The sequence below is a fragment of the Gobius niger genome (genome assembly GCF_951799975.1).
Source record: "Gobius niger genome assembly, chromosome: 7".
NCBI lineage: Eukaryota > Metazoa > Chordata > Actinopteri > Gobiiformes > Gobiidae > Gobius > Gobius niger.
The window spans coordinates 12,636,928-12,660,390 of NC_136858.1; the positions used below are offsets into that span (position 1 = coordinate 12,636,928).

At 42.1% G+C, this 23,463-nt stretch overlaps 1 protein-coding gene across 1 annotated transcript in view; it reads left to right on the top strand.

The window, feature by feature from the left end:
* The first annotated feature begins 67 nt into the window (after positions 1-67).
* Positions 68-23,463, top strand: part of parga (poly (ADP-ribose) glycohydrolase a) — a 41,253-nt gene continuing 17,857 nt past the window's right edge. Inside the window, exons 1-14 of the mRNA XM_079559912.1 lie at positions 68-131; positions 506-565; positions 645-676; positions 707-1,205; positions 1,302-1,434; positions 1,638-1,760; positions 1,833-1,913; positions 3,167-3,241; positions 12,466-12,558; positions 16,918-17,072; positions 20,320-20,399; positions 20,483-20,543; positions 20,802-20,877; positions 22,923-23,070. Coding sequence (XP_079416038.1) covers positions 549-565; positions 645-676; positions 707-1,205; positions 1,302-1,434; positions 1,638-1,760; positions 1,833-1,913; positions 3,167-3,241; positions 12,466-12,558; positions 16,918-17,072; positions 20,320-20,399; positions 20,483-20,543; positions 20,802-20,877; positions 22,923-23,070 — 1,573 coding nt within the window. The 5' untranslated portion in view covers positions 68-131; positions 506-548. The remainder of the gene's footprint in view (positions 132-505; positions 566-644; positions 677-706; positions 1,206-1,301; positions 1,435-1,637; positions 1,761-1,832; positions 1,914-3,166; positions 3,242-12,465; positions 12,559-16,917; positions 17,073-20,319; positions 20,400-20,482; positions 20,544-20,801; positions 20,878-22,922; positions 23,071-23,463) is intronic.

Sequence of the window (23,463 nt, forward strand, 5' to 3'; positions counted from 1 at the left end):
CCAGATGAAAATAAACCAATAACACGTCTGTTGCAAATACATCGTTATCTTGTCCCAGTGAGAGATTCCGGAATACAATAAAACAATGTAATAGACTCACGTCAGGATCTCAGTTATAAGAGGGTATGCCTGTAAGTATGTACCATCTTCTTCTCCTCTCGGCAGATTTAAATGTGCTGTTTTGCATTTGAGCTAGCATGCCGACGCTAACCTTAACCTCAAGTCATGCTAGCTACAAATTACTTAGTTTTGTGAAGTGATCAGTTCTGTAACTATCCTCAGGTTGCTATTAAACATAATTTTTGTTAGCTCTGTGTTTTATTTAGCGGAGATAGTTTTGGATTGGTGCTCTATAGACTGACAGCTCATGGTTGTTTACAAGCTTTTTCTATGACATAATGGTTAGATCATAATCATGGAGGAGACAAAGTACACCATTATGTGAGGGCGCACGTCTGTCGCCTTTGGACTATTTGATTTTTATGAATCTTTTTTTTTCATGTAGATACCCACAGTTATCTATAACTAGTCACAAGAAGGAGCTAAGGATGGATTCTCACACAAGGTGTGTACTTTTTGCTTGTGTTCTCTGTTGTAATCTGTAATCTAACACTTACCAGTTTCGGTATAACTCTATGTTTCAGTGTCCCCACTGAGGCCAAACCAGACTTGGCAAATGATGCCATCTCAAAGCGAAACTTTACAGATGGAAAAGATGGTCTCCTGAACCCTAAGAGTGACTCTGTAACAGCGTCTGTACAGAATGATGCGGCCCCTCAGTCCTCAGTAGACTGTAGATCTGCCTCAGCTGAATCTATTGATTCCTGCAGCAGAAGTAATGCAATTGCCTGTTCACCGGGCTCCAACCCTGTTAAAAGCACTAGCTCTGCTGGACACTCACCAAATCCCAAACTCACCTTGTGTCTTAGTAGCAGTCCCTTAAAATGTGTGAGGACACCTAATGATGTGGAGATGCTGAGTCCAGACAGCCCAGGGAGTAAAACTCTGGACTGTAACACAGAGGGCGCTCATGAGGGCAGTGCTTCTTCAGGCACTGCCAATACAAAGGGTGCGGACTCTCACCCTGTTAAAGACACTGACTGTCGACGTTTAGCCAAAGAAAGAGAAAGCCTTGTTTCTATGGGAACTGTGGATTCACACAGTGGCTCTCCTGGTGTGAGCCAAGTACTAAGCCAGACTGAAAGGTACTGTATTTGCCAATTCACTGTTTGTCCCGGTCAGTCAGTAAAATGATACTTTTGATATGAACGTTATGCGTATTATGCATATGATCTTTGCAGCATAACCTTTGCCCTGCATCACATGGACAGCGTTTGGCTGGGGACCTCCGTAGACGAGCTCAACAGGATACCCCAGTGTGCTCCGCCCCTGTCTCACCTGAAGGTCGTGCCTAACCACACCATCACCATCAGGGTAAGTTCACATGATTCGTATCTGTATTTTGACACCTATTACAGGTGTTTGAATGTGTCACGTTAGGCTAAAAAGCTCGATATGGCAAAATCAAACACTGCACGTTATGTTTTTTTGCATTTGTATTGTATTCTCCCTCTAGACGTGACTTGTGTCAGTATCATACATATTAATTTCTTATTTTCGCCCGTTTGCCCTGACAGACTGATCTCCTTAAGGAGGGCGAGGTCCCTGTCCCGTACCCCTCCAAGTTCAAAGACTCTTGGGACGATGTGTCTGTCAAGATGCCCTGCTCGGAGAAGAACCTGTTTCCTTTGGACACTGAGGTGGGAACACGTTTTGCCGAGGATAATAGGATTCGTTGTAAGATTTTGTAAGTATTCTGTTGTGTTATGTAGGAAGGAGGAGGAGTCCAGAGCCGATGGGAGCTGATTCAAACAGCCCTGCGTAGAGGGTTTAAAAGTAGCCTGGATGTGCGGGTAAGTGAGGGACAATGCTGCTGAGTTTCTTCATTGATTTTTGTTGTTGTTGTTGCACATTCTTCAGGACAAAGATATGTAGATCAGATTAAGACGGGGCCTCGAACCTGGTTAACCATGTTTAACCATTTGAGCCACTTTTACGTAGCTAATATGGCAGTGGCAACTTCGGCTTTAAAGACACTGCGACTCATCCTGGACAGTTTTTAACCAAGTTTATAAAGTATTTCCACTAGGGCTGCAACTATCCATTATTTTGGTAATCGATTAATCTGATTAAGATTATTTTTATCAATTTATTTATTTTTATGAAACTTTCTACCTGGTGAGATAGCGAGGCCTTTTATATTTATTTCCAAACCGGTTTAAACTATAGGATCTGGCAACAATAAGAGTAGAAATAATCCTGCTTTCTGATTGGATAATTGTCCTGAGACACAGAGTGATATTTGTGAAATTTACAATATCCAAAACATTCTACCCTATGTTTAAAACAAAGTTTTTACTTAAAAACATTTTTGCTCATTTTGAATCTTGTGTTTTCCAAAAAACAGTTAATACTATAATAGCTTTCAATAATCGATTAGTTGTTTCAACACAGCACAATAAAAAAAAAAGACGTTTCCTGGAGTTTCTTCTTAAATTTACTTAAGCCAATTCATATATACAGTTTAACTCCTGTCTAATTATGGTCAACATGTTCACCACAAAAAGAAAATGCAAATAAAAGTGTGATCCATCGAGTGTTTGTACAAATGTAAAAAGCCTTTGCGTTGCTGCTTATGATTGTGCAATTTTTAATTTAATTGTGTAGATGAGATTCTTGACCCTACTGACCAAAAAGCACCAAATTGCTGCCGTTGTGTTTTTTCCCTGATCCACATTTGAATACATGCGCCTTATAAAATAACCAGTGACCTTTTAAAACCTTCTTTCTGTAGATTGAAAATATGCCAAAATGGCAGGGGAGCTCCTGTTCTACTCTAGTTCTCTCTGGTTCCTTTTGTCCTGCTTTAATGTTAGGGATGTTTCGATTTAATTCAGACTTAGTAGAACTTGGAACGTGTCTGTTTCACTGGTGTTTGAACAAGTGTGTGTTTGTGAGGGCAAACGCTGCAGAACTGATGCAAATATATAAATGTATAATAAATATTCTCATACAAGTTCCATAGATAGCCACTAGATGGCAGGGTTCGCTTAACTCACAGGGCAGCAGATCATCCCGTTCACTGTAAGTTTTTGTGGCCTTTTAGGATGCTATTCTGCGATACAACACAGCGCACTCAAAGAAGTGGGACTTCACCGCCCTGAACCTTCTCTGTACTGAGGTAAGTGAAGGACACGTTATGTAGTGGACAACTTTCACTTGCAAATAAATCCTGTTTAAGGAAATTGGCACTAATCCATCGACTTAACCTATTCAACCCTTTGATTTGGATGTTTTTGTGATTTTAGAAAAATAACTTTGATGGGCATGTTGTATTGCAATGTAAAGTTGTACTTGGGTTCTATCAAGTTCCGGCCACTGTGATGTATGGGAAAAAGTTATATTTTTGGCTAGTTGTGTCAAAACAAGATAAATCAGGAAGGAAATGACTAAAAGATATATGTATCTTGAATAACCAGAAGGTTTATAGTTTGTTTTTATTGCTGTTGTGTCCCATGCAAAGCCCCTTGACCCGCCGTGCCCAACCGTGCTTATGTGCATGAATGTGATGTGTGTTTAAGTGATTAGTGGTGGTTGTATATGGCCTCCTTTTGAGTGTGGAAAGTGATTAAACAAAGAACTACAAGAAGAAAAGGAGAGGAACCCGAGGCATTTAAATAAAAGTCCCTATTTGATGGGACTTGCCAACGCGTTTCGGTCACAGTGGCAACCTCCTTCAGGGCATTTAAAGAACTAAAAGGCTTGGATTTGCCCTGTAGGTTTTATTGGACAGAGAAGAGCATAGATTTAAAGCTGGGAGAGACACTCGTTGGAGCATGGACTTGAACTCTCCAGCCGTGTAAACTGTATATTGTCGGCAGCCTTGTTAGTCTACCGGCTGCATCACCGTAGACCTGAGTTAGGCAACGTCAAGCCCAGCGTCAAAATCTGTCCCTCCTGCTTTGAGAAATGTGACGGCACACAACACAAATCTAACCACCCTTTAAAATGCTCCATACATTTTGAAAATATTGTCAATATTCCTTCAAAAGATTATGGGGGAGAGCTCCCAGACCCCGCTCTTTAGTCTAATATTAACTGTACAGCCCTTTATATGACTGACTCATTATGACTGCAGCATTCCCACATCTCAAATAGTCATGTCCGATACACAGACTTAAAGAGATGGTTTGTCTTACAGTCCATTAGTCCCTTTGAATATATCTCCGTGAATGCTGTGTCAGTGCGGAAAGCCTGGTCTTCTCTGTTTTTGCCTGTGGATCTCAGAGGAGGCCACTTGTATCACAGTCAGCGCAGATGGGCCGGTGGCAGCTGGCGCAGGTGAACCAGGGGAATGTCTTTCCTGAGGCTGTCTCTCTCTTCAGCGCCGTATCATCTGACAGTTTAGGTTTATAATTACCTGTTGGTTAAGGCACCTCTCCCCAGTGGCGTTGTTATTCATCACGTCGTGTCAAAATATTTATCTGAACATAATGCTTCCTTCAGAGAGCTTTTCCTTGGAGACCGTGTGTTGCCTGTCTATATTACTTGAGCTGTCTTACAATGGGGAAAGATATATTGTTGAGATATGGACTTGGAAAGGGGACTTTGTAATACCAGGGTGTAATATCATCCTGCCTCAGTATAAAGGTATTAAAATAAAAAAATAAAAATTCTCATTTAAACACAAACTTAACTATTTCAAGCATTATTCAAAGAAATCGACGGCCTGACCCACTGTATCACAGACTACATCAACTTCTGTGTGGAAAACACTGTACCAACCCGGAAGGTACGGTGTTTCTCCAACAACCACCCCTGGGTGACCCCTGAACTTAAAGCCCTCCTGAACCAAAAGAAAAGGGCTTTCAACTCAGGGGACAGAGAGGAGCAGAGGAGAGTCCAGCATGAACTCCAGTGGAGGATCAGGAAGGCCAAGAAGGACTATGACTTCTCCAGTGCCTTCAACACCATCAGGCCGGCGCTGCTGCGGGGGAAGCTGGAGAACACGGGAGTGGATGAACATCTCACTGCTTGGACCATCGACTACCTCACGGACCGACCACAGTATGTGCGGCTGCGCAGCTGTGAGTCTGAGGTGGTCGTCTGCAGCACCGGGGCCCCTCAGGGCACCGTCCTCTCACCGTTTCTCTTCACCATCTACACATCGGACTTTACATACAACACGGACAGTTGTCATCTCCAGAAGTTCTCCGACGACTCCGCCATCGTGGGCTGTGTGTCTAAGGGGAACGACCTGGAGTACCGGTCAGTCATCCTAGACTTTGTGGACTGGTGTGAGCGCAACCACCTGTGCTTGAACATCAGTAAGACGAAGGAGATGGTGATCGACTTCACGAGGAAGCCACTACCACACACACCGCTGAACATCCAGGGGGAGGACATTGAGGAGGTGGACAGTTTCAAGTACCTGGGTGTTCACCTCAACAATAAACTGGACTGGTCCCACAACACCAACGCCCTGTACAAGAAGGGCCAAAGTCGCCTCCACCTTCTGAGGACACTCAGGTCGTTCGGAGTGAGCAGGCCTCTGCTCAGGACTTTTTATGACTCTGTGGTAGCCTCTGCTCTCCACTACGCTGCCATGTGCTGGGCCCCGGGCAGCACAGAGCGGGACAAGAACAGACTGAACAAGCTGGTCAGGAGGGCCAGCTCCGTCCTGGGCTGCCCCCTGGACTCTGTGGAGGAGGTGAGGGACAGGAGGGTGTTAGCCAAGCTCACCTCCATCATGGACAACACCTCCCACCCACTGCACGGGACTGTAGAAGAGCTGTGCAGCTCTCTCAGTGGCAGACTGAGACACCCTCAGTGCAGGACGGAGCGCTACCGCAAAGCCTTCATCCCCACTGCTGTCAGACTGTACAATAAGACTGTAAAGTAACATGTGCAATAATCTCTGCATCAGCTGCACTTTATTAACTTTGAGTGATCTTCTTGAACGCCGACTGTAACAAGTGAATTTCTCCTTTGTTAGATCAATAAAGGTTTATCTTATCTTATCTTATCTTAAAGGTTATATTGTGGTAGAAATATTTCTGTTTGTGAGCTTTTCTCTGTCACAGTAAATTTCATGGTTAGTCTAAGATTGCTTGAAATCAAACAGCTTTTGAAAATAAGAAGTGCTAAATGCAGATTCCAGTGTGAAACAATATATCAGTGTGTGGCGGAGAGCCTGTTGATCAATAGCAGCCTGGCTGTTTTTTTTTTTATGACTTTCTCCGATTTAATTAAAAGGAGCACTTTAAATCCATAAAGATGCTAAGCACTGCCAGCAACAAAGTCACCGTCCGTCAAAGAGCGGCTAATTCCATCTGCTGCCGCTAAGTGCCTTTTCTCTTGGTGCATTCTCAGAAAACTGCCTTCCTTCAACTACTTTAAAACTCTTAAAATCGCAAACTGGAAAAGTGCCAGTTATTATTATGACTTATCTGGAAATTGAAACTTTTCAAATTTATTCTTTACTTTTGATACTTAAATGTGGCGTTGGGATTTTAGTTGCCCAGTCACCTCGAGGTCACTGGCTTTATTCCCGCCCTGACACATTCAAATGTCTGTTAACTTCAAACACACTTGGTAAATCAGCCTCATTTTACATGAGCAACAGTATTTACATCAGGTGTTTTGTATGCTCGGAAATAAGGGCAGATTTACCAGTGCGAAGGTGTTCCAGGATTATTTAAAGCTTAAAATGCCACTGGGGAAGAGTCAACGATTACTCAAAGATGCTCGAGTGGCTCCAAACACAGCCCCAGGTATGTTTTTGATGAGATAATTTTTTCAAAACAGCATGAAGGAAGTTAAATACTTGTTGTTTTAGATGAGGAAACGTTGTACCAGTTAGAATAAATAAAAAGTCAAGCTTCTCCTTTCAATTACTTTGATTAAACTGTCAAGTCTTTCATGATGCTCAACCTCAACAGTTTTAAGATGCTGTATCATCTTAACAATGCCTGATTAAATACGTGGCTGGATTTGTGTAGCGCCTGTGTATTTGCAACGCATTCCCCCCGCTGGACGAGTGATTGACAAGCACTTCCACAAGTAATAGCTGCAGGTGGGGAAAAAAAAAAAAAGAAGAGTTAGCCAAATTAGAGCTTGTCTATAAATTGTCTTAGTGCTGCTCTGCCGGCCCAAATGAAACTGTCAGGGTGTCGCCGTCTGACGAATGTGAGAGATGAGCTACACCTGCTGAGGCAACAGGCTCACACCCAGCAGGCACATTTCACTGTTTTCTACTATACTTAATGTACATTTGATCATCGTTTTCTCTTTTGTTTTGTTCCAGAGGTCCAATAGAGATTAGGGCTGGGAACCTCACGATTCGATACGCGATAAACGGCTCACGATGATAATGCCCTTACAATACACCATATACTGTGATAATTGATTTATTGCACTAAAATCACCTACAATACATCACGAAACATGCCATTTTAAAACATTTAAAACACTGAAAATGGGTCTCTGTTAGAAGCATCTCTTCATTTACATTTAAATAAGCAATAAACTATTGTTCTATTTTAAAAGGTATAAATAAGATTAAGTTGGGGTTGAGTTATAATTATAAAAACTATCATCAAAAGTAATATATTTGCATAAAAATGTTTGGTCCAAGTGCTTAAAACTGTAATCCTGCCCTCCGCTGTTGTAACTGACTTCTGGACCATTATCGGCCTCTATTGACTGTGAAATCAGTAGAGCACTGCTACCTCATTAATATGCATGACCCCGATCATTAATGTGCATGGGGTCATCAAAAGTAGCAATATCGGAATAAAAAGTGTCGGTATTGCATCGTTCCGCAAAATATTGCGATTTATGTATCGCAAAATCGATATACAGTTTAAGTGTGACGTCACGACTTCCGCTTCCGGGTCCTAGCAGACCGGCAAATATGTGAGAAACAAACATAAAAAACTCTTAAAATTAATCGTCAATATTTCTGAAACTCAAAAGAGTTACTGAACCTACTTATTTCTCAGACTCATTAGCCAAAAATGTTGCACCTACTGCTAAAAATGTAATATTTACTAAAGTCACTACTTCCGGGGTTAGTGTAGCTAACATTAGCATTTATCTCCGCTAACCCAGATGTACCGATTTTGGTAAATATTACTTTTATAGCAGTAGGTTCAGCATTTTTAGCTAATGGGCCTGATAAATAAGCATGTTCGGTAACTCTCTGATGAGTTTCAGAAATATTGATTGTGGCATTGAAGACTTTTTTGTAGTTTCTCGCACATCTGCGGACCCGGAAGTAGAGCTGTGGCGTCACCACTTAACAAACGTATTGGCACACTCCTCCTAGCTCACAGTGAATGAAAAACATGAAAACAAGGACTCTCCTACACTTAATACGTGACATGAAGTGCAACGTCCAAATGTACATTTTGAGTGATCTGATCAATGGGCGAGGAACGCTCTTCTCTTTGGGCCTCATGGTGGGGAGCTGACATTGCTGTAATACCACCCCCTTGTGGCCAGGGGCGACTCCAAGAGACACTTTGGAGCATTGATTCTAGTGAGACTTCCATCCATCCATCCATCCATTTTCTTCCGCTTTATCCGGGGCCGGGTCGCGGGGGCAGCAGTCTCAGCAGAGATGCCCAAACTTCCCGGTCCACACACACCTCCTCCAGCTGTTCTGGGGGGACCCCGAGGCAACACCAGGCCAGCTCGGAGACATAGTCCCACCAGCGTGTCCTGGGTCTTCCACGAGGCCTTGTCCCACTAGGACATGCCTAGTGGTCATGAGATTTGGGTCATGACCGAAAGGACAAGATCGCGAATACAAGCGGCCGAAATGAGTTTCCTTCGCAGGGTGGCTGGGCGCACCCTCCGAGATCGGGTGAGGAGCTCAGTTACCCGGGAGGAGCTCGGAGTAGGGTCGCTGCTCCTTCACGTCGAAAGGAGCCAGCTGAGGCGGCTCGAGCATCTGTTCCGGATGCCTCCTGGTCGCCTCCCGCGGGAGGTGTTCCAGGCATGTCCTAGTGGGACAAGGCCTCGTGGAAGACCCAGGACACGCTGGTGGGACTAGTGAGACTTCCGACCTCCCAAAAATGGCTTCAAAGCCTGGCTCCAAGGAGAGACCTATGTGACAATGCTGGGGTAGGTGAAATATTTTGAACCACGCTGGTTTTCGTTTATCAAAAAAAAAGTGGAATCCTTTTCAGTGCATTGACTGGCTCCAGAACCTGTCAATTAAGCTCTGGAGCTCTGCGGAGGCTCCACCCGCCCCACGAGCGCAGGGCTTCCCGCCTTTTTGCCCTTTTAAGGAACAAGCTGCGTAGAAGGGGTCTGAGGCGCCATAAGTTTCACAGACGACGCAGGACTTTTCTATGAATGGGGCTGAATCATAGACTGTATATATAAATGGACAGCTTCTGCTCACTCGTTTACCATAATGACTACGGTCGTGGGAGAAGTCATGGCGGATTTACAGACTCCCCCTCCCCAGCTCTGACGAAGCATGTTCCTATAAAGGGCATACGGGTGGGATCTTCACTGTAGACTCGGCCCTTGCGTGACGTGTAGCTCGCGCTGCTCCAATGCTAACAGTCCGACTCCCATTAAGTACGAGATTTCTAAAATTCTTCTTACAAAAACCAGCGCCTGGTTTCTTAATTTGTGACTAACCCAGCGTTATCTCAGGAGGAATATCTAGCCTAGTCTAGTGTTGAAAAAATAGAAACCAGGCGTTAAAGTTTTTTTTAACGTGTCTAAACTACAATGCTTTTCAATAAGCCTTTTTTTTTTTGAGTGGAATATGATGTATTTTATCCGTTCGTATATTGTGGAATCAAATGTTTGTGAAAAAAGACCGTTGTGCATCTAATCAGAGCCTGTTTGTGTTTTGTAATCTTGCTGGTTGTTTTGTTTACATTATTGTGACGTATTGCTCCCTGAAAGTTGCGCTTTATAAACTCATCCCTTCGAAGATGTCAGAAACGCGTCTAGGAATGACTTTGGACAACAATTAGCAATTTAACATTGTTTGCATTTAGCTTCTGTATTTCTCCTTCAACTTTTTTTTTTAGAGTACCCTACTCTCACCCGACCCGACTACAACTTTCCCCCACATATTCCTTCTTCGTGCCACGCTAACCAGAATGGATACATCAAAGTACATAAAGCTCCCGGTGACATATCGCCCTGCCCTGCTAAATGTATTAAGTATGCGCTTGTATTAGCCTGCTCCGCGCTCATGCATTGATAAATTCGTTCGGCATAAGCTTGGCGCTGCTCCCTCTATCTGGCTGTTTAAGCAATCCGAACGCCGAGCATCATCTTTCCAGCCTCAACCAGCCCCATCCCCAGCCTCCCCCATTACTCTCTCCCAGGACTACTTTACGGTGTCTGCTAGCTCATTACTTCTGACAGCTTTTAGTCGGGGGGCTGCGGCGCGCTCCCCCCTGGCATATAACCGTCGGCCATCGCTACAGACGAATCAAGCGGCTCCCTCTTCCTCGCATCGGCCCCACAATTGGTCATTTGCATTTCTGACCCCCCGGAAAGGTGCGTTTAATCAGGCCCGGGCTCCTCTTGCTTACTTTGATAGAATACGCCACGTGATGGATAGCGCTGACATTCGAAGCCAATACGCTCATAAGTAATTGCGTTGTAAATCTGGGGCTATGATAGAATAACTGGATGTTTATTTTAGGGGGAATTGCAGATGGATGCTGAGGTAAGCGAGTAGTAGGCTGAAGTATGGTGGGCATAGCCTGTGCATGGGCCAACTTCCAGATGGATGAGACCAGATCAGCTCTCTTTAAAAAATGAAAGTGAAGTTGTTGATTGACTTTTTGTCTGGCATTGATGAGCCGTTTGAAAGTACTATCTGTGTCGTCTGATTGCTTTTTGACAATAAAATGGCACCGTTATGTAAGGATGGTTATGAAATGTTGACACGGGAGTATTTATGTATGTGCAATGTTTATTATTATTATTTAAAATATTTTCTTAACGGCGTCCAACAGAGCTCAACAGTCCCGCTCACTTAGTTACATTTTGTTAAATTTAGTTTAACCTTTTACCCCCTGCCTAGCCTGGCCTTAGCCATCCGTAAACTCCGGTCAATTATATTTTCCCTACATGTACGTCCGTGTTAATTTTGTCGACTATTACTATTACTTAGTCTTAATTTTAGTCAAAGTGATATTTTTGCTGACTAAAATGAGACTAAAACTAAATTAAAAGTTTTTCATGAGACTAAAACTATGACTAAAATGATGTTTTAGTTGACTAAAATGAGACTAAATAAAAATGAAAAGGAGAGACTAAAATCATCCAAACTTCTACTGACAGTCTGAGAGAGCCTCAGATCATGTAAATTCTCTGCCAAAGGAACAACTCTGAGCTTTGTTCAAGTGGGAGCAGCTCCATGAAGCAGAGGAACAAGATTAAAAATGATTAGAATGAATATCATAAATGTCAACTAAATCTGTCGACTAAATTTACTCGCAATTTTAGTCTAGACTAAAATTTAAGATTTTTTTTTACTAAATCTCAACTAAAATTTTATGACATTTTCGTCAAAAGACCAAGACTAAAACTAAATTCAAATATGTCAAAATTAACACCGATGTACGTCTGGGTCTGATCTCAGTGGCGGCATTACATCGGTTGAATTTCAACCATTCATTCAGCGAGCGGGGAGGCGGGGCTTGTAGGTGACGTCAAGCATTTGCGGGTTGTAGTTTGGCCATGGCGGCGTATATGAAAGTAAAGGAAGCTCTTTAATCTGTTGTGGCTCGACTCCCAAATATCCAGAAATTAAAATTCAAGCCTTGGAATACACAAGGAATGCTCTCAAGAGTTTTGATAGCTCAATTTCATTTACGTGTGCGCATTACATACGTCACGACCAAACGCTAGAGAAAATCAGATCCAATCATTTCAAAGGAGTTCACCCCTCACACCTGATAACGAAGCTCAATTGTGAAGATCCAGACCCTTGTACGAAACAAACTGAGTACGAGGGTCTGGTTAAACCAGGCTAACCCCTGCCTGAACCGTGTGCATTTTTCCAGTTCGGTATTACCCAAATCTAAAAGCTTCTCAACTGGAGAGCAACAGTGTAATGCCTCATTTGAAAGCTAAGACCTACAAAAGTGATCGGAATGTTTTTGTCAGGTTTTTTTTTTAAATGTTTTTTATCATGTGTTTATCCTCGTATTTGTTGCTATTTTTATGCCTTTTTTAAGCTTTTAGGTTTTGGGTAAAGCCAGACTGAAGAAAATGCGCTCGGTTCAGGTGGGAGTTAAGAGGTTAAACTTAGTTTAAAATATTTACATCAGTTACATTTTGAAAATACCTTTTGTTGATTATACCCATTATGCCATTTTCAGTTTTGTCTTTCTCTTTCTCTCTCCTTTGTTGCAGTGGCTGGATCACAGCGAGGCACAACAGCTGTTTGAAGTGGTGCTGCCCGCCATGGTGGAGCTGGCCCTCAGTGCCCCGCGCCTCTGCACTTTGGTACGTGCTTGGAAGAAAACAGTTTCAGGCTTGAAATTATTGAATTTTATCATCAAGTCTTTCTATTGATTGACAATGAAATGTTAAAAATGTGAAGAAAAAAAAAAAATTCTAGAGGGGAGAAATTCTGAAAACTTTTAATAATGTTGCCGTGTTTTTTGGGATTCAAAACTAAATAAATTAGGCTAGGAATTCAACATGACTAAATCCCCCCCCCAAAAAACAAAATCAAAATATTAAGTACAAGACTAGCAAGTTCAGAGTCTGTTGGAGCTACTAATGTGGAGATGTTGTTGCAAGAGAGTAAAGAAAACCTCATTTTGAGAAAACGTGATCTAAAATCTTGCGTCCGTATTGTCTCCCAGAAAGGAAATGACCATATTAGGATTACAGAGTTATCTCGGTCGCCTTACGTATGTCCCGTGGACGCCAAACATGTCAATAATAAAAGTTTCTTAATTCTTTGACCCTCACCCTGCAGTGTGAGGGATGAACTCAGAAGAACCCGCACTTATGCTTCAAAACCATCCTTCTCCACCCACTTTTATGCTTGGAAGTGTCAGATGAGGAGAAAGCTGCAGTACAGTTGGCGTCTAAACTGGTATCAAGATTGAGCGGTCGACGTTGTACAGCATCAGTTCATGACTCACTCCCAGTATGTAACGAATAGGCCCTTTCGGTCGACATCACAAATTGCTTCATTATAAAATAGGGCTGAGGGAGCAGAGGTCCTTCTCCTGCCCAGTCATCCATTTTATGTGTTATGCTTGTGCACTTTGGCCGATTTCTACCGGGCTTTTTTAATATTATTTTTTACACACCGCTTTGCCTGTAGTTTTTAGCCAAGAACATACAAGCAAAGCAAACTGGTTGATTTTCTTGCCCAAAATGTTTCTGCCTAATCGATTTGATGAATGTTCCAGGTCTTAAATGCCAAGTCCATTCGTCTTTATCATAGATCTGTTATCATTTATAATCAAAACTGTTTGCAATCTTTCACGTTTGGCATTTGTCTAATCTGCTTATCAATATCAAAATCCAATTCCAACAATAGGCTTTGAACAGAAAGAAAGATTATATTAGCTTCGCTCAAAAAAGAATCCTACCATGTGAGTCTAATCAATTTTAACAAATTCAACTTTTAGAGCTGTCTACAATGATAACATTCTGATCCCTCTTTTTTTAAATTATTAAACAAATGTAGCAGCATATAGTTAACAATACATAAAAGATAAATACATTTTACAATGAAATTATAAAGAACTCACTGTTGATCCGAATCCCGGCCCGTTTGTGCAGATATTACAGTTAGTCCTGGTTTAGTCCCAGTTTTGCCTCAGCTGGCATCATCTCGTCTCATCTCATCTCATGATGAGTATCGGCTCATTTATCTCCCATTTTGTTCGGAAAATAGATCTGTGCATTCCAACCGTAGCTTCTGTCACTGTCATAATAAAAATAGCGAAAAGAAAAACCAACACAGTCACAGTTTGATACTGCTCCTTTTTGTAAACAAAAGACAGAACAGGAAGTGGAGTTTAATTGACCAATCAGAGAAGCATGTTTCTTGTTCACTGTTTTTCCTGTTGAGCTGCAGCGCCCCCCACAGGCGTGCAGAGGAGCTATGCATTTAAAATGTTGGTTAGATTGACAAAAAGAGGTGTCAACGCCAACACGGCAGTTGGAACGCTGAAACAATGTTGCAATTTTAGTTCCCAATCGAAACAAGTCCAGGTCTGAATGCAACCTAACTCAGCGATTGAATTCTCCTGGTTCTAAGCTTCCCAATGATATGCAGCATGCCCACATTCACTTAGATTAAGTGGTAAAAGTTATGTTCGGTTCGGTTATGTTCAGTATGGGATATTTGTAGCCAATATTGTATTTTTTTTTCAGTGTCAGCTCCGATATCCGATGCTAGTATCGGATCGGTGCATCCCGACTGAGAAACTCGATGCTAATATGGCAACTGCTGAGTTTTCATTTACACCGAGTACGTTATGTCCACGGCCTGGTTTATGTACGTCCAATCACGCTTTCTAGTTTTACAGTGTCCGTACTTCTTTAGGTCAATAATGACTGCTTATTTTTGGAGATTCAAATGCAATATAAGAGCTTACATTTATTTCCTCGATTTAACTTCATTTTTTAGGCAATTCTTAGTGTTTATGCGTTTACCTGCGTCCTCTCCTCCTTCTCTCTCATCATCTGCCGGTCTGTAAACATCATTCCCCTCGGTCTTCTGTTTGTCTGGTGTCTTCTGTCCTCTTCTCCTTATGTGTGTACTCCGATCATCACCATCCTCATATCCAACGTCTGAAGCAAACATGCTCTCAGTCACCGGAGTTTCAGATCGCACCGAGTCTGTGTGAGAGAAAAAGAAAGGCATGCATGCGATGGGTCTCGTTAATGTTAAAACTTGGCAAATGTTACGTGTTTTCCCCTTTTGTCGAGCACATGGCTCATTATGAGGATAAACAAACTACTGCGCTGTAGAAACAATTCAGTCAACATGGAGATTTATATCGGCACTCTGGTGTTATAAGGGATTTGCCTCAGGTGCACTGTATACAGGCTACTAGTTACCATAGACATGCGCTAGCCTAGCACTAGCCTAGCACTAGCCTAGCACTAGCCTAGCACCACTAAACCCTTCACATTTAAGGATTGCATGAATTTAAAAAAAGAAAACCTCCAGAAATCAACAACCCTCTGGATAACTAGGAAATGAGGCCCTATGTCAACAATCCTGAAATATCCCTTGAAGTAGGATTAGCATTAGCTTGCATTTTGGAAAGTTTTGGGTGAACAAAGGGAAAATGAAATTTCTTTAGTAAAAAATGTCTTTGGATATTTTTAAACCACAGATAAGTTACGTAATGGAACTCCCTTTTTTTTTTTAGCCTGTAGCTCGTTTTGGTGCGACGCTAACAGTCCAGGCTAATGTTTAAGTTTTATTAGCAGCTGCATTGATCTGCTAACGGGGCAGCCTTGAGGGGGCGGCTCTTTAGCTCTAATCAGTAGAGATGGATGAGCCCTGTGGGTCTAACTGAAACCAGGACCTTGATTACTGCCACCAATTTACCTAATGGAACTCGCCTTGTCTCTCCTCCGCTCCGGACCGCTAAACTAATTATCTGCTTATCCCCCGGGCCAACCGCACGGACCTCCCAGGAATCATCATACTCAATGTGTCTCATTGCTCACCATGATATGATTCAATCAGCAAAATGGACAATGCTCGGTTTTAATTTTGAATCATTGTTGTTGGGCTTCAGGAGACTACATTTGTGCAGAGTGGTTAATGCTCTCTCCTCACAGCAAGAAGGTCCTGTGTAGGTTGGACAATGTGAGAAAAAAATATGGTGATTGTGAACATTTGCTGAACCAATTAAACGCATTACATTCCATACATTTTTTATAAAAATTGTGGTAAGGCTTTATATTAAGGTGTGCTCGTTAAGTATTAGTTATTAACAAGCATTAGTAATTAATAGGCCATTAACGTCTTGCCCCCCGCCTTAAAGTGTATTTTCCCCAGTTCAGCTTTACCCAAATCTTAAAGCTTCTGGACAGGAGCCTGTAGGCCATTGAAACGCCGCATTTGAAAGCTAAGACCTACAAAACTGATCTAATAGCTGCCATGTTGTCACTTTTTTGACTTTTTTTTCCCCTTTCGCTATTTTGTGGCTTTTTTGCTCTTTTTCTTCTAGTTTTCGTTCCTATTTAGATGTTTTTGTCAAGAAGCTTTTTAATTTAGGCAATACCAAACAGAAGAAAATGTGCTTAATAATATGCTTGCAAAGTAGTAATAAGCTGCTTATTATTCTTTCATTTTATTTATTGGTTTATTTGGTCAGGACATGCACTGTCCTATGAACACACATGGGTTTCGTGCATGGTTCAAAGGGATGCAGGATATAAATTTCAAAATAAAGTCTAAACATTTCTAAACCTGGATTTGAAAAATTCAGTATTCTGTATAGTTTTAAAGTGAGGAACATCATCTCATTCTACAAACAAAACCATCGATACAGCTGAACAGATTTAGATGACCAACTAGTTTCGATTAAATCACAAACGACACAATATCTTTCACATTTAACCAAAACACAACTTTGGTTTTGCACGGCTGCAAACAGGGGAGTTTGTTAAAATGGACTGTAAGCCATAATCATCAAAATTATAAAACAAATAAACAAATAAGGCTTGACATCTGTATATCATATATTAGTTTCACATTTTAAGTTGAATTACAGAAATAAATGAACTTTTGCAAGGTATTCAAATTTTCCGAGTTTCCCCTGTATCTGCGTTCCCTGTTGTGAAGTTACATTTTGTTTTCCTCTCCCCCTCTAGCCCATTCCCTTATTAAAGTGTCGGAGTAACCAGTCCCTGACGCTGTCTCAGGAGCAGATCGCCTGCCTGCTGGCCAACGCCTTCTTCTGCACATTCCCCCGACGCAACTCCCGCAAGTCGGAGTACTGCAACTACCCCGAGATCAACTTTTACAGGTACTGCACTGGACTCAGTATTTAAACACAACTCCCTTTGCCCAAGCGCAAACTGAAATAACTCCTCTCACCCGCGTTCCCCGTTTTTTCACTGTCACTGCCGTTTACACTGGGATGGGGGTTGGGAGAGGAGGAGTGTTAAATTGCTGTTGTCTTTTTCTGCCTACTCGGAAGAGGTGGAGCGAGACAACCCCCTGGGACATTTAATTGAAACAAATAAGCTATAACCACCAGAGGAGCTATTTTAGGAGTCGCCACAAAGTTACAATAGTTAAACCTTTTATTAAAATGGCCCTCACGTGGCCTTTTTTTTTACCATAAAATGTCATAAATGGAAGCGATTAGTTACCAACCCATTTCAGTTTGTAAGTGCCCGGTATCATTTCTGTCATTGTGTGGCGTGTTTACATACTTGAGACCCATGTATGTCCATTAACTTGCACTGTCCCGACCAAATAAACAAACAAATTATAATAAATAAATCTAACCAGAGAAGTGTTTTGCATATTTCACAGCACACTCCTTGCTAGATGCAGACGACAACGAGCCATATGAGAGGGTGTGCTATTTTCTGAACTACAAATATATTTATCACACAATAAAGTCAAGCCAAAATCGACTTTTTCACAGCAAATTGTTCATTAGAAGCGAAAAATGGCACTTGTTAGAATCGCATCGCTAACGTTAGCATTGTTCGTTTTAAATATATATGAGCTGTTGAACCACTTTGCTCCTCTCCATTTCTCTGTTTCTTGGGAGAAATTTCAAATTTTTCTTTTTGTTTTCCTCCTCTGGTTGCTATAAACGACGGACAATGCTAACTGGGAAGCTACATTAGCTTCATGCTAACATTAGCAATGAGGTTTTTCAATTTGTACTGAACAATTTTCTGTGTTTCCATATGCACCAGATTTTGGCTTGATTTGTGTGTAATAAATATATTTATAAAAAGAGTGAAAAACTGTGATTCCAATGAGAGGTTTTCTTCCCCCTTGGCTAGGCCACGCCCCCTTGTATGTCGCGTTGCTGTCTGTATAGATACAGACGGGCATCTCGTCATAGAAGGGGGCGCTGCTTCGCCGAGGGGGCGCTGCTTCGCCGAGGGGGAAAATAGAATCTTTTGGGAAACAGTTTTCCACTCTTTTTAGCCATTTTCTTGTGGAATATAAACTTATTTAGGCCTATCACAAATAAAAAAAGTCAAGTCTAAATCGAGTCCATATGGATTTTTTTTTCCACAGCAGATTGTTCAGTAGAAGCGAAAAGAATGGCAGTATTAGCTCGTGCTGGCAAGCTTTAGCATGTAGCATGACGCTAGCATAAAGCGTTATTTATGTAATTATGGGCTGTTGAACCACTCCATGTATTTGTGTCTTTATTGGGTTGAAAACTATATCAACAATAATTCTGCATGTGATAAAGTCGTTTTTGAATAATTGGAGAAAGTTGACCATATATTGGCGATTCCAGAGATGCCGTCTGTATCTACATCCCCCGTAATCTGCATGTCCTCTGGTTGATCCAATTAGCCGCTCTTCTCCCCGGAGGCTCTTTTATGATCGGACAGTCGTATTGATCATGCAGCTTGTTCACATGAATTCCTCTCTCCCTGTTCCTGTGTTCCCTTGTTCCTATCAGTCATCTGTATAAGTGGCTTCTATCCCGGGCCACATCAGATTGGTGTGGCGGCCCGAGTCAAGCGGCCGCTGTAATGTTGTAAGTATCGATTCGGGGTGCGCGGCGGCTCAGGCACGGCTCCTTCTGACCGGGTCAACGTTCAGAGTCTTCTTCATCATCAGTATTTCTCCCCGCAGCAAAATAGGAATTACTTCAGGGACGAAATGTCTTAATGGTCACGTACAGTATTGTGAGAGCTGAGGCTTTTGTAAGGCTCTACAGTTATGAAAACAAAAATACACAATAATACGACACAAGCTTTGACGTTTGGAAGAAGACGAGACAGGACAACGGCGTAGTAAAAAACGCTGCGTGGATCGTTACGGCGCCCCCTCCCTCGCCGCTGTAATTGAGGGAGTGTCCATCACTTTGCTTATCGGCTACAGTAGCACTCTGTCTTGGACGCGCAGAGCGGCAAGCAATCTGCTGATTGCTGTTTTGGCACAAGTGTCAGGGTTTGTCCTCCGGTAAGTGATGGATAGATGGAGCGGGCTGGAAAAAAAAGCTAAGCCGCTGTCTCTCAGGTTTTCTTCAGTTTGAGAAGAAAATGACACGAGTAAACACGAGCTTTACTGAACTGAGGTGGACTGGTGGTGGTCAGTTGGTGAATGCCGTTTTTTGAATTGGTCACGTAATGTGCTCAGTGTCTAAAGTGACCTGCTGAGGTTGATAATAAATTCATGGGATTAAACGATTTAGATTGTTTTATAGTAGCAAAAAACTCCTCCAATTTAGCCCACCTGCTTAAGGGGAGCATGTTTTAGTGGACCTATGCAGACACAGGGAGAACATCTTCACAGAAATGCCCCTCCTGACCTGGCAATCGAACCAGGGAATTCTTGTTATGAGGTAAAAGTGCTATTAACAGAACTCGGTGCTGATTTGAGTTTACCATGAGCCGAAATACTGAATTAAATTGAAAATGTAAATTGCTTTGAAGAATATGTTAGCGTCTCGTTGAATAAAATACAGTGGTATAAATTGTAGATTTGAAAAACTGAGGACAAACCGTGGGTTACCGTGATGAGGTTTGCCCTCAGACTTAAGCGCCACGTTCTAAATGCTTAAAGAATGGACATTATCTTCATTGTTTTAGGTGCACTTTAAGAATTGTATAGATCTCTGTGGTATGCAGTCTTATTTCTCTATCATCATAAGGGCCAAAGCATGCACAGGGAGTTGCTGGATTTGCCTCCCCCCCTGACTTTGCCTTTACCAATGCTGTAGAAAAGCGATTCTGCTAAACTGGACATGTGCCTGATTTTATTTATATTTGTAGAACAAAATTAGTTTTGTCCTCCTTCATATATTGTAAACTATTACAATGCATTTGTATCAATTTCATGAGCTTGCAGGCTAGTTTGTTAGCATTTCTATTACAGTGACCTTGTAAGTTGTGAAAAGTGCTTATGAACTCTTCCCTGTGAAGAATTTGAAATTTAGAAATGAGTTCTGACACAACTAAAATATTTATTTGGCTCCGAGTTTCATTGTTTGTAAACAAAATATATCAGGTATAGAGCCTTTAACTGTGTATTAATCCTTCCCATTTTCATTGCTGTTTTTCCAGGTTATTTGAAGGCTCTTCAACACGGAAAATTGAGAAGTTAAAAACCTTGTTTTGCTACTTCAGGAGAGTTACACAAAACAGTAAGTCCAAACAAGTTATTTTTAAGACACATTCAGTTTCCCTTGAATGTTGTTGATTATTTCAATGGTTTCTTATATTCCAGGGCCAAAGGGTCTGGTTACTTTTACAAGACAAACACTATCTAAACTTCCAGAATGGGAATGGTATGTACAGCTTAGAACACTTAGAACACTTCATGCTATTAAGACAACAACTCTCATACTTGTAAGTGTGCTTTGTTAACCAAAACGGACAAGGGTAGAATAGTTTTACCATCAGAAAAACTTTCCAAAAATTGGAATGTTTCAAAAGTAATCTTGCCATCCAATTTTCCGTGACGGATGCTAATTGCCACATAGTACGTTGACTTGTCACTTCCTCTGCAACACCCAAAGATGAAGTCCTTTTGTTCTGTCCTCCAGCTCTCAAAGTCTGCTGCCGCGTCTGCACATCACCTGCAAGGGGACCATTGAGGAGGACGGATACGGGATGCTGCAGGTGCGAGCGCCTTTGTACACTTTGTCAGTTTGGACAAGCGGGACATTTTTCCAACAGGACCAAATACGACTGCACCTGCGTTTGACAAAGCACATGGCCAGCCGCGTCCAAATCAAGTGAGGACACGGACATGTTCAAAAGAGCTCAGAAAAGAAAGCAATGTTCACGTCACTGGGACTAAAAACATGCAGGTGTTTCTTTTGGCTAAAATGACTGTATGTGCATTGTACATATGCTCTGCTCATCGGTTTACCCCTTCACTGGTCCACTACAGCTCATGTTTTTTGCTAGCTGACAGCTGATGCACACGCATGAGTAGCTCGGCGTGGCAAAGGGTGCCGCGCAGAGGACTCTCGGGTGGCGGGTTGTTTGGGAAAAGGAGGGAAGACTGACTAGTAGAGATGTCTTTGGGGTGACCCGGCGAGGTTGTGTGCGCGGGCTGTCATCCTGTCAGGAGGTGAGATTGAGCGGACAAAAGGGTTAAGACCGCGGGGGGGGTGAATGAGTGACCGGGCGAGGAAGACGCGTACACACACACAAACACACGGGCTGTCACCGGGCCGATGCGGATACGGGCCACTGAGCGGGGCGCTAATCTCTGACAGGAAACACTGGCATGCTTACTAAGTGGGATTTCCTCAGCACAAAAACAAGCTGTTTGAATTTTGCGGTTTAAGAAATCAAATGGACTTCTCTGATGAGGCCATAACTGGACGGAAAGTAAAGGGCATGTCCTTTTATTTGGGTGGTTTCCATTGTAAAAGAACACTTTGCAATTTGGGACGTAATAAATGTGGGCCTTTCCTGAGGAAATCCTTGGGAAAGATGATAGCGGTTCTTCATGTGGTTAATTCCTTGCCTGCTTTAATGCTGTTGCGCTGATTTCCTGGTCATCCTAGGTGGCAGCACTACCACTATTACCACTTTCCTCTTGTGAAGCGGTTTCCTTCTCTACAGAGCGAGTTCAATAGCTGGAGTTTGAAATGTTTTTAATATGCCCTTTATTACTGATAAAAAATAAATGATGCAGTGCAATAAAATCGTACTTAATGATCTACATTAAAAACAGCGCTGTCAACAGTTTCATCATGTGGGTCTGCTTTTCAGTGTGTAGATTAGTTTAACAGAATTAAAGTTATAGTAGTGTTCCTGTTTAGATTTCAGGTCCTAAAGAAAAAAAAAAGTGATTTTGTCTTATTGCACCCTGATTTACTGCAGTGTCTGTACACGCAGGAAGCAGAGATGAAAACAATACTTCAGTTATCTGATTATGGTCAATCTGATAGCATAATGTGCCATGTCACATTTCATAATGCATGTGTCATGCTTCCAGTGAACAACAAGACACACACACACTGAGCGCTGTAGGTTTGTGTTGCTCTTTACTCAAATTTACCTCTTAACCCCCGTTTTCACCAAGTGTATTTTTTCTCTGACATCGTATCAGCTTTACCCACATCTTAAAGGTTACAGCCTATTGACCAGTGTCATTTGAAAGCTAATACCTGCAAAACTAAGCTCAGATGCGGGAAGGCCTCGTTTTAAAAGAAGCCTGATCCCGTCAGCCATCGCATTTCTGAACTACAGGCCCCACTGAGTGTTCCCGTATTATTTGTTCCCTGTTGTTCGGTTGGTTCCTTTGTCAAACGTGCAGTGTGTACATGAAAAAGAATTTCTTCCTTGGGACAATAAAGTGTAACTCGTCTAAACTGATCTTTTCCTCGCGTTGTAGGTGCGTTGACACTTTTTAAACGTTTTTTTCACCACATTTTTGTCTTATGTGGCTTTTTTCTTGTGTTTTTGTCACATTTTTTGTCACTTCTTTGTCACATTTTCATTGTTTTTTTGTTGCATTTTCATCTCAGCTTTCGGTTTATTTTTGTCGCTATTTTGACGCCTTTGTGTGCTCAGTTCAGGTGGGGGTTTAATAGGTTACAAAATAAAGTTTATTATCTCATGCACGGCAGGTGAAATCGGCATTATCATTGTCTCCATATTTCTCCATGGAGTCCTTTTGTAAAGTTGCTGTACTCGTGTGTGTTCAGGTGGACTTTGCGAACAGGTTTGTGGGAGGGGGAGTGACGGGACACGGCCTCGTCCAGGAGGAAATCCGCTTCGTCATTAACCCCGAGCTCATCGTGTCCCGCCTCTTCACCGAGGCCCTGGAGAGCAACGAGTGCCTCATCATCACGGGTGAGGGAGACACACACACACTTTGCTTTGTATTCAACACTACATTCTAATATGTCAGTAACGCACTTCGACAATAAGAGGGAATCGCATTATATACACTGCTCACAAAAACTTAGGGCACACTCAAAAAACACATCCTAGATGTCAATCAATTCAATTTTTCGGATGAAAATCTTTATTCATAGTGTAGGGCAATGTGTTGAGAACAAAATAACATAAGAATGATAAATGGAAATCAAATTCTCAGCCCCTGGAGGTCTGGATCCAAAATTATAGTCAAAATCAAAGTGACAAATCAGGTCACTGGTTCATCCAAATTCTGTAGAAATTCCTCCAAACGAGTCTGTATCATCCTCAGTAGTGTGTGTGGCCTCCACGTGCCTGAATGCACTC